This window comes from Ursus arctos, unplaced genomic scaffold (assembly GCF_023065955.2).
Source record: "Ursus arctos isolate Adak ecotype North America unplaced genomic scaffold, UrsArc2.0 scaffold_13, whole genome shotgun sequence".
Classification (NCBI taxonomy): domain Eukaryota; kingdom Metazoa; phylum Chordata; class Mammalia; order Carnivora; family Ursidae; genus Ursus; species Ursus arctos.
This window is the reverse complement of record NW_026622797.1, coordinates 66,987,953-67,002,767: the sequence shown is the minus strand read 5'-3', so window position 1 is coordinate 67,002,767 and position 14,815 is coordinate 66,987,953. Positions and strand designations below refer to the sequence as shown.

Here is a 14,815-nt window from a genome sequence, read left to right as displayed (position 1 = left end):
ATTTATGAGCAACAGATTCTGCAAAATCTGCAATGAAATTAGATATATTCATCTTCACATCAAACTTTGTTCCACCCAAATCCACCCAGATACTTACCTTAGAAAGCCTTCTATTTAAAAAAAAGAAAGAAAGAAAGAAAGAAAGAAAGAAAGAAAGAAAGAAAGAAAGAAAGAAAGAAAGAAAAAAAGAAAAAAAGGAAAAAAAAGAAAGCCTTCTAAGTGGAATCTAGGGTCTCAGTAGCACATTATGGACTTGTGGAAACATTCATATTCCTTCCCTATCCTGCCTCCCTCCCTCCCTTTCTGGCTGTCAAAAGCTTATTGCAGGAAAGTGACAATTACAAGCATGACAAAGCCTGGTATATATATCCTTAATCTAAAGTTGATACACACTCAAGTGGCAAAATGAGCATGGCCTCATAAGGACCATGTGCTTTAAAATCCAACAGAACTACATTCAAACCTCACTGCTTGGCTTTAATGAGTTACTCAACCTCTCTGAGCCCTAACTATAAAATGAAAACATGCTTTGAAGAACTAATGTGAAAACTAAAAAAGCAACTGACACTGTACCTAACACATAGCAGTTACTCAATAAATAGCATTTCATTTTTTATCATTACCTTTGTTATTCCTGCCTGTTCCTGTATATTTGGACATTTAGAAGAAGCAACACCTGTTTTAAGCAGCTCAAAGTTCTCTCTTTATTCTACCTTCAAAATACTCAATGACCACCCTGAAGATAAGATGGACAAACTTTACGAATTTTAGTGCCTGAAGCTGTATTCCTCAAAATAAAGGTGTCCAAATGAATCCATCAGAATTACCTGGGAAGATTCTTTAAAATATTAATATCTGTGCCTCACCCAGACTTGCTGAACCCAATCTCTTAGGAGGAAGAAAGGCATCAGCTACATTTACATTTTTAACACATTTTTCTGGTAATTTCTATTTGTATGTACACTAAATTTAAGAACTCCTAGATTAGCAGTCAAATGGAATAACATAAGAATTTCTAGAAGAATAAAACTCTGCAGAGGCCTAGAAGCCCAGCACCTTACCTACTATAGTGCTTTGGATCTCTGTGTGTAGAGCCAAGAGGCTGTCGCACACACTATCCCCCACCAACCCAAGGCTGTGCAGCAGAACTTTCAGATCCAGGTCATCTGGGATGTTCCCATCCCCTTCTCCTGAAATGTAGATTTCAAGTCCACGATTCCTCATAGCTCGGGATATTTCTCCATGAACGGGATCCATCGAGAGAAAAAGTCTAGTAATACAGTAATTCAAAGAAAAAAAAAATTAAACTCCCAGTTGCAACAAATGAGGTAGTTCAGCAACAACTGGTGAGGGCAAATCCTATGTGGTTCATCTTCAGGGAGCTCATCAAGGGAGATACCAGTAACTCAAAGTCTGCTACTTTCATCTCTATTCTATCCTCTAGTGCCAAAATGTATCAATACAGCAAAATCAGTTTCTCTAAACCTACTCTCCTTAGCAACTATTGTTTGTCTAGTGCACCTTTAATGCTATCTGAGAATGTGAAAATTCTTACTTTCAGATATTCCCCATATGAGACAGTGCAAATTCATCATTCTAACTCACCTACAGATATCAGAAAAGGGAGCAGTGTATTCTCCTGAAACAATTACCTTCATATATTCAATGTCTAGCAACATCTCCACCTAGCCATCTGACATCTCCAATGCTACACAGCGGATTCCCTGCTGACCTTCTCCATACCAAACCTGCTCCTTTGCCAGTCTTCCCTTTCTCAATAAATGACTCCCACATTTACCCAATTACTCAAGCCAAAAACTTAGGTAAAATCCTTGCTTCTTTTTTTTCAACCCACACATCCATCAGCAAGTCCCACGCATATGGCCACACTAGTCTAACCTATCCTGTATCTTACCTGAACTACTGCAAAAGACTTGTGCTCAGTCTCCCTCCTTCTACCCGTCAGCACCAACCCACTACAGGGACCTCACCTCTCGTTTATTTTTTTATTACTTCATGTTTTTAAAGTAAGCTCTGTGCCCAGTGTGGAACTTGAACTGACAACCCTGAGATCAAGAGTCACATGCTCTTGAGCCAGCCAGGAGCCCCCCCTTGTTTACTGATATGCTCCCAGAGTCTGGCAAATAACAAAGCTTCCATATATATGTATTAACTGAATCAATAAACAGGTGAACATACTTATGACTGGATGCATAAATATAACACGTAAGAAGGTCCTATCAAATGTCCACCTCTCCCATTGAGGCAGTCAGATTCTTAGGCAGAAACTTAAGAGGCATGAATACCTGAAATTGGGATTTGGTGTTATGGTGGGAGTGGATCCATCTACCATTCCTCTCTCACTAAGAGTGAGAACACCTCCGGGTTCAAGCAAAGCATTCAAACGATCCAGCACTGATGGGCTACACAGAGAGAATTCAAATACAGTGGTGACAGACTGACATGCTGCATAGTTTCTACTTTTCCTGGCACAGGCCTCCCACTGCTCCTGACCCATGTCCTCCTTCAGCATAGAACACTCCCCCATATAGAATTGTGCTCTCTCTCCCTATCCATTCCCCCTTTCACTCCCCAAGGCATGTTGCCCAGAGATTCATACAAAGTAAAAGCACAAAATATTTGTTCAGTAAGTAAATAAACTTAAGGAAAATTGTTCCATGATTTATAGCTCTTTTTGTTTCCCCTTCTATCTCCCCTACTTCCCAACATTATCAAATCAATCTGAAGGCAATTCAAACATTCTGAAAAACAATCCAGGTAGAGAAACCCATCATCTGACCTGGAGTACTTTCTGTTATGCTGTGTGCTACGGCAGTTTTATGATGCCTTTTTCCTTACTTTAGAATCAAAGCAATACACAACTGATGCACACTTTCTAAACGTCTGTCCCATAAAAGATGCTCCATTTCAAAAATCTGCCCTCAAGAATGCCCCTAACAGAGAGTATTTTTGATGTAAAATAAAAAGGTCTACCTCAAAAATGGTTGGAAAAGTAATCCAATTCTGTTAGCCTTCAGTTTAGTTCAGAACAGTCATACAGAACTAAAATCTTGCAGCTAATGACCAACTCCCTTTGTTTGTCACAAGGATCCGTCTACAGAATATGGTTGAGGATATGTTTCTAGTTAACAATGGGTTCAAAATACTACGGCTTCCAACTGGGTTTCTACTTTGACAAGCATATCCCAAATTTCAATCTTGTGATTAAGCAGAAGGTTCTTACTTGCAGAAGTTAACATTGTCCATCAAAAGCCAATCTCCAGACTTCAGAGCCTGAACCAACATGCTGTCAACCCATTCAAATGTTCCATGGCTGTGACCACTGGTGGACTGCAGAAGCTTCACCCCAAAATTTCGGAACTCTTCCACAAGTTTGGCAAACTCTGAAACGTCACAGCCACAGCACTTAGTTTCAAATCAGGGCAATAAAAAAAACCAACAAAAGAAAAACAATATCCCCTAAGAGTTTATTAAGAGAAAATCAGAAACTTATGGCCCAAGTTTTAAAAGTTTGGTAATAAAGCACAAATAGGTTTTTGTTTTTGTTTAAACAAAACAGGTTAAAAAAAATTAGGTCTGGTAGCAGAAAATACTTTTTAATGATTTTCTGAATTAATGGCTAGGTAGAGGTGACTCAAAGGTGACAGAAAAGGTAAATAATCTTAGTTACAGGGGCGCCTGAGTGGCTCAGTCGTTAAGCGTCTGCCTTCAGCTCAGGGCGTGATCCCGGCGTTCTGGGATCGAGCCCCACATCAGGCTCCTCTGCTAGAAGCCTGCTTCTTCCTCTCCCACTCCCCCTGCTTGTGTTCCCTCTCTCGCTGGCTGTCTTTCTCTGTCAAATAAATAAATAAAATCTTTTAAAAAAATAAAATAAAAATAAAATAATAATCTTTGTTACAATTTCTCAAATGAGACAAGGAGAATAATGACTCCCACCTATTACTGTATTCTTGTCAAATGAAAGGGCACTAAAAGTTGGCACAACGAAAATCAATGTCATTAAACCAGGCTTTCTTTATAGTGACCATATCATAGGATTACAGTAACAACTGCTATTTATTTGCCAAGTGATGTATAGTTTATATAGCCCATCCCTAGAAATTTTTAAATTGCTTTTTAATTGGAAATTGCCTTATGACCCTTGTTCATATCACAAAGTATAATGCATTGGACCCCATGAGGAATAAGGTTTTGACATTACCTCCACTGTTAACAACTAAAAAACTATACAAAATATATCACAACAGGGCTGTGATAACTGAGGAAAGAAAGACCTATAATAGCCCTTGATTTCTGCATGGAAGCAATTTCTGGATTGCAAAAGCAAGGAGAGGAAACTCAAACATACCACTGAGGTCTCACTGATTTGAGCAGACAGACTAGAAATCAGGGAGGCCAAAGCAACTAGACTGAAGGGCAGAGCACTCGAGGTTAAGGAGCTACTCAAAGAGCTCCAGAAATCTAGATAAGGGCCTCTGGAGTCTTTGGCGAAATAACAGTCTGTACATGCACGTAAAAGGTGAGGCTCCACAAGGGTGGGAAAACTTGCAAGGAAGGGACAATTGCTGGGGAGCTATGATTAGAACAACTCCCAGAGTTCATACAAGACTGAGTATTGCTCCAGTTCCCACCAGCCAAACTGAAGAGACCCCACAGAATACACAGGCCATTCAGGAGAGATGCCATGCAAGCTCTGCCTCAATAGTGGGCTAATCTCGGGGTGCCTGGGTGGCTCAGTCAGTTAAGTATCTGCCTTCAGTTGGGTCATGAACCGGGGGTGCTGGGATTGAACCCCACATCGGGCTCCTTGCTCTGCGGGGAGTCTGCTTCTCCCTCTCCCTCCGTATGCTGCTCCCCCTGCTTGTGCTCTGTCAAATAAATAAACAAAATCTTAAAAAAAATAGTGGGGCTAATCTAGCCCTAAGTAACGGTTACTCTGAACCGACCTTAAAAAGCTTGAAATCAAGCTTGAAAAGATCAAAATGATCTGGTTCAACATGGCGGTGTAGGAAGATCCTGAATTCACCTACCCCCATGGACACACTGAATCGATAGCTACATAGGTAACAACTTCCTCCAAAAAAAACAAACAAAAAAACAAACAAACAAACAAACAAACCAAAACCCTGAAGTCTGGCTGAGTGACAACTACACAGGAGGCAAATGAAAAAATAAAACAAACAAAACAACCCACCGCACTGAAGCAGGTAGGAAAGGCTGAGAAATAATCTCACTGTAAACCCTATCCCCAGTACTGTGACCCACAACCGGAAAGGACCTGAAAACCTGGAGCTTCTCACTATGGAGCAAAAGGTTTGAACCACACATCAGGAATCCCAACTTTTAAAACATGTACTTGAAAGGCAAGCTCTCAAAACATCTACCATCTAAAAGCAACAGGGCTTGCATCCCAAGAACACAAGACTGTGATCAGAGAAAGGGCTCATACACTCAGACTCATCCAACCCCAGGGCCCAGCTCAGAGGCAGCCAACTGCACCCAGATTTAAAGTGAAGAAGGCTTACCTGCTTGTATTAAAGACAGAACCTGAGGAGCAGGCATCTAATATAACATATATATCCTAGAGCCTGTTGGAGCACTCTCCAGGGAAGAAGACTGACAGATGCCATCTTTGGACTCTTCCTTTGTGGAGCTCAGAAGCACCAGTACCTCCCAGAAAGCCTTTTACATAAGTCTTGGGGCCCTGATTTTTATTGCTACCACCCAGGGATGCCTCTTGATCCTCTGGCTCTGGAGGCCAGGAGAGCTTGAGTTCCTGATACCATGGGACTGTAATAAATCAGTATCACCCAGAAAGGAGACAAAATTGGTATAGTCTACCAAACATTCAAAAAGAATAAGTATCAATCTTTCTCAAACACTTCAAAAAAAAAGAAAAGAAAAAAGAAAAAAAAAGATGAAGAAGAAAAAGAGGAAGAAGAGGAGGGAACTTTTCCAAACTCATTTTATAAAGCCAGTATTACCCTGATACCAAAACCAGAGAAGGATGCCACAAGAAAATTACAGTCTAGGGGTGCCTGGCTGGCTCAGTTGGTAGAGCATGCAGCTCTTGATCCGAGGATCATGAGTTTGAGCTCAAGCCCCATGTTGGGCGTGGAGCCTACTTAAAAAAATTATAGACTAATATCACTGATAAACATAGATCCAAAAATCTAACAAAACAATCAGCAAACTAAATTCAGCAAAAACAGTGAAAGGAACATACACTACAATCAAGTGGGATTTATTCCAGGGATGCAAGAATGGTTTAATATCCGCAAATCAATGTGAGACCACACATCAGCAAAATGAAGGACAAAAATCATATGATCATTTCAACAGATGCAGAAAAAACACTTGACAAAATTCAACATCTATTCATGATTTAAAAAAACTCTTAATAAATGGGTATAGAAGGAATATGCATCAACATAATAAAAGCTATATATGACAAGCTCACAAATAACATCATTACTTAACAATGAAAAGATGAAAACTCTTCCTCTGAGATCAGGAACAAGACAAGAATGTCTATTCTCGCCATTTTATTCAACACAATACTGGAATTCCAGGCCAGAGCAAATTAGGAGAGAAAAATAAGAGGCATCCAAATTGGAAAGGAAAAAAGGAAAACTGTCACTATTTGCATATGACACAATATTACATACAGAAAACCCTACACCATGCAGACACAGACACACACACACACATAGAATAAATGAATTAAGTTGCAGGACACAAGATCAATACACAAAAATCCATTGTGTTTCTATACACTAATAATAAACTATCAGAAAGTGAAATGGAAACAATCACATTTACAATCACATAAAAAAAAAAATACCTAGGAATAAATTTAACCAAGGAGTTGAAAGATCTGTATGTTGAAAACTCCAAGACATTAAGAAATTAATGAAGACACAAATAAATGGAAATATATTCCATGCTCATGGATTGGACAAATGTTAAAATGTCCATACTATCCAAAGCAATATACAAATTAAATACAATCCCTATCAAAATTCCAGGGTTATTTTTCACCAAAATAGAACAAATAAGGCTAAAATTTGTATGGAACCACAAAAGACCCCAAATAGCTAAAGCAATCTTAAAAGAACAAGCTGGAGGCATCGAGTTCCCTTATTTCAAACTATATTTCAAAGCTAAAGTAGTTAGAACAGCATGATACTGGCATAAAAACAGACACACAGATCAGTGGAACAGAAAAGAGAGCCCAGAAATAAACCCACACATATATAGTCAATTAATTTACAACAAAGGAACCAAAAATACACAATGGGGAAAGGACAATCTCTTCAATTAAAAACAGTGCTGGGGAAATTGGATAGCCACATACAAAAGAATAAAAGTGTACTACTATCCTATACTACACACAAAAATTCAAAATGGATTAAAGACTTGAACAAAAGACCTGAAACCACAAAACTCCTAGAAGAAAACCTAAGTGGTAAGCTCCCTGACACAGGTCTTGGTGATGATTTTTTTTTTTTAATAGGACACCAAAAACAAAAATAAACAAGTAGGACTACATCAAACTAAAGTTTTGGAACAGCAAGGGAAACCATCGACAAAATGAAAAGGCAATCTACTGAATGGGAGAAAATACTTGCAAGTCATATATCTGATAATGGGCTAATATCCAAAATATATAAATAACTCATATTATATATCTCAATGGCAAAATTACAAACAAACCCATTAAAAACTAGGCAGGGGACCTGAACAGACATTTTTCCAAAGACCTATAGCCAAGAGGTACATGAAAAAGATACTCGGAATCATTAATTATGAGGGAACCGTAGATCAAAATCAGAATGAGAGATCACCTCACGCCTGTTAGAATGGCTATCATCAAATAAGAAATCACAAGTGTTCACAAGCATGTGGAGAAAAGGGAATCCTTGTGCACTACTCCTGAGAAGGTAAATTTGTACAGCCACTATGGAAAATAGTACAGAAGTTTCTCAAAAAATTAAAAATGGAACGACATATGATCCAGCAACTCCACTTTTGGGCATTTATCCTAAGAAAATGAAAACGCTAACTTGAAAAGATATATGCACCACCATGTTGGCTGCAGGACTGTTTACAATAGCCAAGATATGGAAACAACCTAAATGTCTATTCATAGATGAATGGATAAAGAAATTGTGGTGTGTGTGTGTATGACAGAATATTACTTAGCCATAGAAAAGAATGAAATCTTGCCATCTGTGACCTCAAGAGCATTATGCTAAGTGAAATAAGTCAGAGCAAGATAAATACCACACGATCTCTCTTATATGTAAGATCTTAAACAAAAGACCAAGTTTCTAAATACAGAGAACAGATAGGAGATTGGGGGAGTTGAGGGAGATAAATGGGTGAACTGTTTGCTCTGGTTGTATTTTTTGTTTTTTGGGTTTTTTTAGTCTAAATAGATCAAATAAAAATACACAATCAAACTAATCCATAAGCAACTTAACTGCTTACCACAAAGTCCAGAAGTCTTCAAAGAAATGTAGTTAGATCCTTGAAAAACAAAGGGGATAAGGGTGCTAACCCCTCCCATGCAGTCAAAAATCCACATATAACTTTTGACTCCTCAAAAACCTAACTACTAATAGCCACCTTACCAGTAATAGTCAATTAACACATTGTTTACATCGTATATACTATATACCGTATTCTTATAATAAAGTAAGCTAAAGAAAATTTTAAAAATTAAAAGGAAAATACATTTACAGTACTGTACATATATTTACTGGAAAAAAGTCCACATGTTAAGTGGACCCTTGCAGTTCAAACCTATGTTGTGCAAGGATCAACAAAAATGCAGCACTAAGCAACTTAATTCAGAATTTCCAGCCTCCAATCCAAATTACTAGGCACAGGGGCGCCTGGGTGGCTCAGTCATTAAGCGTCTGCCTTCGGCTCAGGGCGTGATCCCAGAGTCCTGGGATCGAGCCCCACATCAGGCTCCTACGCTGGGAGCCTGCTTCTTCCTCTCCCACTCCCCCTGCTTGTGTTCCCTCTCTCGCTGGCTGTCTCTCTGTCAAATAAATAAATAAAATCTTTAAAAAAAAAATTACTAGACACACAAAGAAAATATGACTTATAACCAGGAGGAAAAAGTCAACAGAACAGACCCAGAAATCATAGATGATTAAATTAGCAGACAAAGATATTAATACAGCTATTATAAAAAAAAGCACAAGCATTTAAGATAAACTGTGAACATAAGAACTAAATATATTTAATAGTCATACATCTTCATAGTAACGTTAAAAGATATAAATAAAGATAAAAAATATTTTTAACCAAAAATAAAATAGAAAAAGTGTTTCAGACTCACCTTTTCTCACTCTATTAATACCCCTAAGAAATTACTCAGTAAAAAGCAGTATTTAGCATGAGCTGTGAGAACTTACTCTAAATATTTAAATTTCAACTAAAAGATATATAGAAGCACTATACTAAAGGCTTTAAGGTCAGAGGATTAGATCCAAAACCTAGTTTAGTCACTTCATAACTATACGATATTGAGTATGTTATTTAACCTCCATGAGCATCCATGTCTGGAGGCATAAAATGGAAATAATCCTTCCTTGTAATGCAGTGGTGTTGTGAGGTTTCAAAGTAAATATCTGACATAGGACCTACCACCCACTTGGAATTCATAGCCCAATGGTGAGTTTTACAAAACCCATCTTTTAAAAAAATATATAAAGTAATGTATAACTCCATTAAATATCTCTAACAAATTTGAGTGAATGAGGAAAGGATTTCAAAACTAAATGGTGGGCTTCACTGGGAAGTGATAAATCAAATCAACAATAAAATAATTCTCTTGCCTAAGAAAGTAAACTGCTTGACCCACAGCCATGGATACATTGTTTAGAGAGCTAGAACAGAGGAGTCTCATTTGTTATCTCTAAGGAATCAACCCTTTGTAACCAGTTACAAACAGGCTTTGGAAATAAAAGACGACAACCACCGTGACTGACACAACCTATGAGCCTTTAATCTTCCCTATGAGCATGCTCGCCACCACCCAGAAAACTGCACCACAAAATGACAGAAGTGTGCATGTTAACTGAAGACTTTCTTCCACTTTTTTTTTTTTTTTAAAGATTTTATTTATTTATTTATTTGACAGAGATAGAGACAGCCAGCCAGAGAGGGAACACAAGCAGGGGGAGTGGGAGAGGAAGAAGCAGGCTCATAGCAGAGGAGCCTGATGTGGGGCTCGATCCCATAACACCAGGATCATGCCCTGAGCCGAAGGCAGACGCTCAACCGCTGTGCCACCCAGGCGCCCCTTTCTTCCACTTTCTATACAAAATTAATAAGCACATCCTAACAATCAACGTGGACTTCTATTCTTCCATTTAAAATGTTTAATTTCTTGGGAAGCCTGGGTGGCTCAGTTGGTTAAGCGCCTGCCTTTGGCTCAGGTCACGATCTCAGGGTCGTGGGATCAAGCCCTATATTGGGCTCCCTGCTCAGCAGGGAGTGTGCTTATCCCTCGCCCTCTTCCCCTCCCCCATTCCTGCTCATGTGTTCTCTCACAAGAACACTTTCTCTCTCTCAAATAATTTAAAATAAAAATTAAGTAGAATTCTTAATTTCTTGAGAAATTACTTAACTAGTTTTCTTAAAAGCCAAGAAAAAATAAAACCAGCTTGCATGCAAATGGTTTACCATTACAGCTGATTACACACAATATAAACCATCCAGCTCACTAACCAATTTCTTTGTTTTTTGCTTTGTTTAGGATCATCAATTCTGAATTATTTTACATTAGCTTCATTTTGCTTTCTAACACAAAGATTTTTAAGTTTTGTTGATAACTACTACATTAATAAAACATTACAGGTATCACCTTACAAATATATTACTACCTATATACGGACACTCTACAGACAATGCTACATACATATCTGATACACACATCCAAACACACATACCTGTCTTGGAGTAGGAGTTGATTTTATTGTTGAGTCGCTGCATAAGCAATAATACCGCTTCCAGCTTATTGACAATCTCCATTGTGATACCTTTACCACCATCTCCAAGACACTTGGGCTTATAGGTCAGAAGGAAGTGACTCCAGGCTCGTAGCACTACTTCCGCATCATCAGCACTGATAAGGAGGCTGTCTCTTAACAGTGCCCTTACAGTGCCCTCCACCTTTTCAAGCAGCTGCCTCCACGGCCGTGTAAGATCAACCTGAAATTTCCAGAGCACAAACTCATCATAGCCACTGGCCAGAGTCAAAAGAATACTCCTTTAAATTAAAAAAAAAAAAAAAATACTACTTGTAATCACCAACACAAAAGACCATCAGTCAGACCACAGCATTATATATGCTTTGCCTGAAAATGTGAAGGCAGACCATTTACCTGCTCAAATCCACCCAGAAGCTCTGTAGTGTCCATTGCACTGTTCATTGCCATGATCTTTAATGTATGACCAGTAAGGTGTGCCAGGAGCTGGACCAGGCTGGTCTTGCCCACAGAAGCTGGCCCCACAAGGATGACCATCCAGCTCATCTGCACACACTTCATAATAGACTCCAGGGACCGTAATGACTGGTGCAGGAGTGACAGGGGACGGCGGGACAGGAGAGGAACGTAACTGCCACGGGAAAGGACTGAGTAGCCCAGCTGAAAAAGACATGCCAGTGAGATTTCACAAGTGTGCCTGCGGCTGGGAGCAGAGGAAATCAAAGAAAAATGTACAAGAATAGAGGATATTTCTACATGCCTCACCTGAACATCATAGGGAGTGATGTGAAATAGTCTGGTTCCCATGTATGGGTTGGAACTTGAATTGAACACATCCTTGAATACAGCAATGACCTAAATGAAGGTAATACAATCAAAACACAAATCACTCCACCAAATTCTGAGCAAAACCTTCCAGGAAACATGCACAGCAACAGGAGTCACAACACTGTGAGTGAACGAACACTAGTCACAATTTCTTTATCCTTTTGAATTTTCTCTTATAAACTTTCTCTTACAGATTACATTTATTTAAATCTTCAGGATGAAAGCAAACTGGTACTCAAGCAAAGAACAGTCACCTAAACTTAAACTATTTGAGATTCCAGTTGAGAATGTATCATAATTAAAGCCACGGATATTACTGCAAATCTACAGATGAAAAATGAATCTGCTTTCATCATTCAAGATACCACCTAAAAAGGCAGAATGTTAGTAGTAGTCTGAAGATTATGAAGAACAATGACCATTTCTTGAGCACCTATTATGTGCCAAACATTGTAGACGTGTTTTAATAGATTATTTCTGATCCTTACAGCCTTGCAAAATAGGTATCATTTCCACTTTATAGATATGGGTAACAGGATTCATGAGAGTTATAAGGGTTTACTCATGGTTAGTAAGTTATTTTAAATCCAAGCCAGTTTCACTCTAAAACACCATTTTAGCTTTCTATTTATGTAGAATGACAACCAATGTTATTTATCTGATTATTTACATTCAATTATCCCTTCCTTATCAGAAATACAATTAGAAAACTTGCTTTTAGCCCTACTTCTTTTCTGGATTTCCTTTTGAGAGGAGTTGGGGGAGGGGAAAAGCTAGAGGTGTGTAAAATACACTAATTTAGCCCAGAGCAGCAGGAAAAATTCCAGCCACCTACAATATGTACACCAAGTTGCATGTTTTTAACAAAGCAGCAATACTCATATTAATCATTGTACACTGGACTTAAGTCAGAAAATAAAAATAACAATATTGTAAGTCACAGGAATAAAATGTATGGCCTGGTAACCACAGTCAATAATACTGTATTGCATATTTGAAAATGGCTAAGAGAACAGATTTAAAAAGTTGTCATCAAAAGAAAAAGTCTTTTGTAACTATGTAAGGTGATGCGTATTAATTATACTTACTGTGGTGATCTTTTCACAATGTATACAAATACTGAATCATTGTGCTGTACACCTGAAACTAATGTTGTATGTCAATTATACCTCAACTAAAAAAATTAGTAAGAGTTTGAGAAACATCAGAAAAAAAAGGATAAAGATAAAATCATTATCAGTACCGAACGTCGACTAGGAGTCAAAAAGCAGCACAGGAGAAAAGTGCTCCTGTCACATTTTTGGGTCCAGGTGTTCAATGAGCTTACATTCTACTCCAAAGTAGATCATCCTCTCCTTTCCCTGACAGTTTACCAGAACTAAAATTACAAATACTTTCACAATGTAGTTTAGTTTTATAAAGTCAGATTTAATTTACTCAAACTCTTCCAGCTTTGATAAGCCTTTCTCCCATTACTATTTTTCCTCATTTTGTGTGTGTGTGTGTGTGTGTGTGTGTGTGTGTGTGTGTGTGTGTGTGTGAATTACAATAACTAACACAGAGAAGTGATGGAAACCTTCTGTACCTTACAGTGACATTCCATCTGACTAACATCAATAACCCAATAACTGGCCAGGGTCTGGCCACAATGAATACAGTATAATTAGTAACTGGATGAAGAAAATAAAATACTAGCCTATGGCATACGAATTATACATAATAAAATTATATTTTAAAAAACCTAGGTGAATATTTTGTCCTAATATAATGACCAAAAGGCACTTGCACATAATGAATGAGTTAATATCTGGCTACAACTGGGATATGGAAGGAAAGTTCTAGACTGGAGTGCTGGCTCTACCACTTACTACAGGTACTCCATGACTGTGGGCATTGAATCTTCATTGGTAAGAGGTCATGATAGTGCCTCCTGTCTGCAGCTACTGTGAGTATTCTGTGAGGATGGACTTTAAATACCAAAAAGTAAAATGAATACATTATTAGATTATTAGGCTAGGAATTATAGTGTTATTTTCTATTTACAAAGAGATATTTTTACTTCCATTCAGATACAGGATATTCTCTTATGTATCTACTTATACTTTGTAGAGAAAAGACTTTGTAACTCAAAGTTTATTTAAAAACAGAACACCCTTCCCCCCTCTACTGAGTATCACCTGTCTTCTCCTGTTTCTCCCCTTTGCACCTTGTAAGAGGATGAAGACCTAGTTTTTCATTACTGGGGGGCAATACTGTTTTAAGAATAAGGGGATTAAGATGAATAAATAAAGTGTGTACTCTGAAGCAAACTACTCTCCACTTTGAGACCTCGAGGTAGGTGAATGTTCAGTCTCTTTCCTTAACTTTGTTCCCTCCAGTCTGTGTTTTATTAATGCCAGTGCTTAAGCTTTGACCGCATACTTCTGCGGGGGGTACAGCTGCTCCTTCCGCTGCCGCTTCTTGGCCTTCAGGTTTTCCTTGTGCTTGTTCTGCCAGTGGCACATGGCACGTTGTCTTCTTGGGACACAGATCCAGGGGATTGTACTTCTTGCCTTCGTAGAATCTCCTGAGGTTTCTTCTGCATCTGGTTAATGACTGTGAGAACACGGGTGATGGATTTGCCAACAACTCGGACTTTAGAGAGCTTGGAAGCAGTGTCACTTGTCACTTTGGTGACACACAGCTGGGACAGCTCCATCTTCAGCTCTTCCAGCTGTGTAAGCAGCGTCTCCCCCTTGCTGGGAAGGTCTCGAGCCTTCATCTTGGCCCTGTCTGCATAATCCACTGCTGCCGCTGCCACCGCTAAGAAGAGGCCGAGGGAAAGAGATCTTTCCTTAACTTCCAAATTCTAAGCAGCTTTACTGAGTTTAATATGAATTAGTGAGTATGCCCTTTCTCTCCCTTAGGAAGAAATCAACTTTCAGATGGAAAGAAACACAAAGAACAAGTGTGAAACT

The 14,815-nt window shown here is 38.6% G+C and overlaps 1 protein-coding gene and 1 pseudogene across 3 annotated transcripts in view; both read right to left on the bottom strand.

Annotated features, from left to right (window-relative positions):
- Window positions 1-14,815, bottom strand: part of MDN1 (midasin AAA ATPase 1) — a 165,461-nt gene that overhangs the window by 66,436 nt on the left and 84,210 nt on the right. For all 3 annotated transcript variants that reach the window (XM_026511808.4, XM_057311195.1, XM_057311196.1), the window contains 6 exons: window positions 11,796-11,885; window positions 11,427-11,690; window positions 10,992-11,253; window positions 3,245-3,404; window positions 2,307-2,423; window positions 1,062-1,270 (listed from right to left, as the gene is read on the bottom strand). In XM_026511808.4, coding sequence (XP_026367593.2) covers window positions 1,062-1,270; window positions 2,307-2,423; window positions 3,245-3,404; window positions 10,992-11,253; window positions 11,427-11,690; window positions 11,796-11,885 — 1,102 coding nt within the window. The remainder of the gene's footprint in view (window positions 1-1,061; window positions 1,271-2,306; window positions 2,424-3,244; window positions 3,405-10,991; window positions 11,254-11,426; window positions 11,691-11,795; window positions 11,886-14,815) is intronic.
- Window positions 11,892-14,807, bottom strand: LOC113264824 (60S ribosomal protein L35-like; annotated as a pseudogene).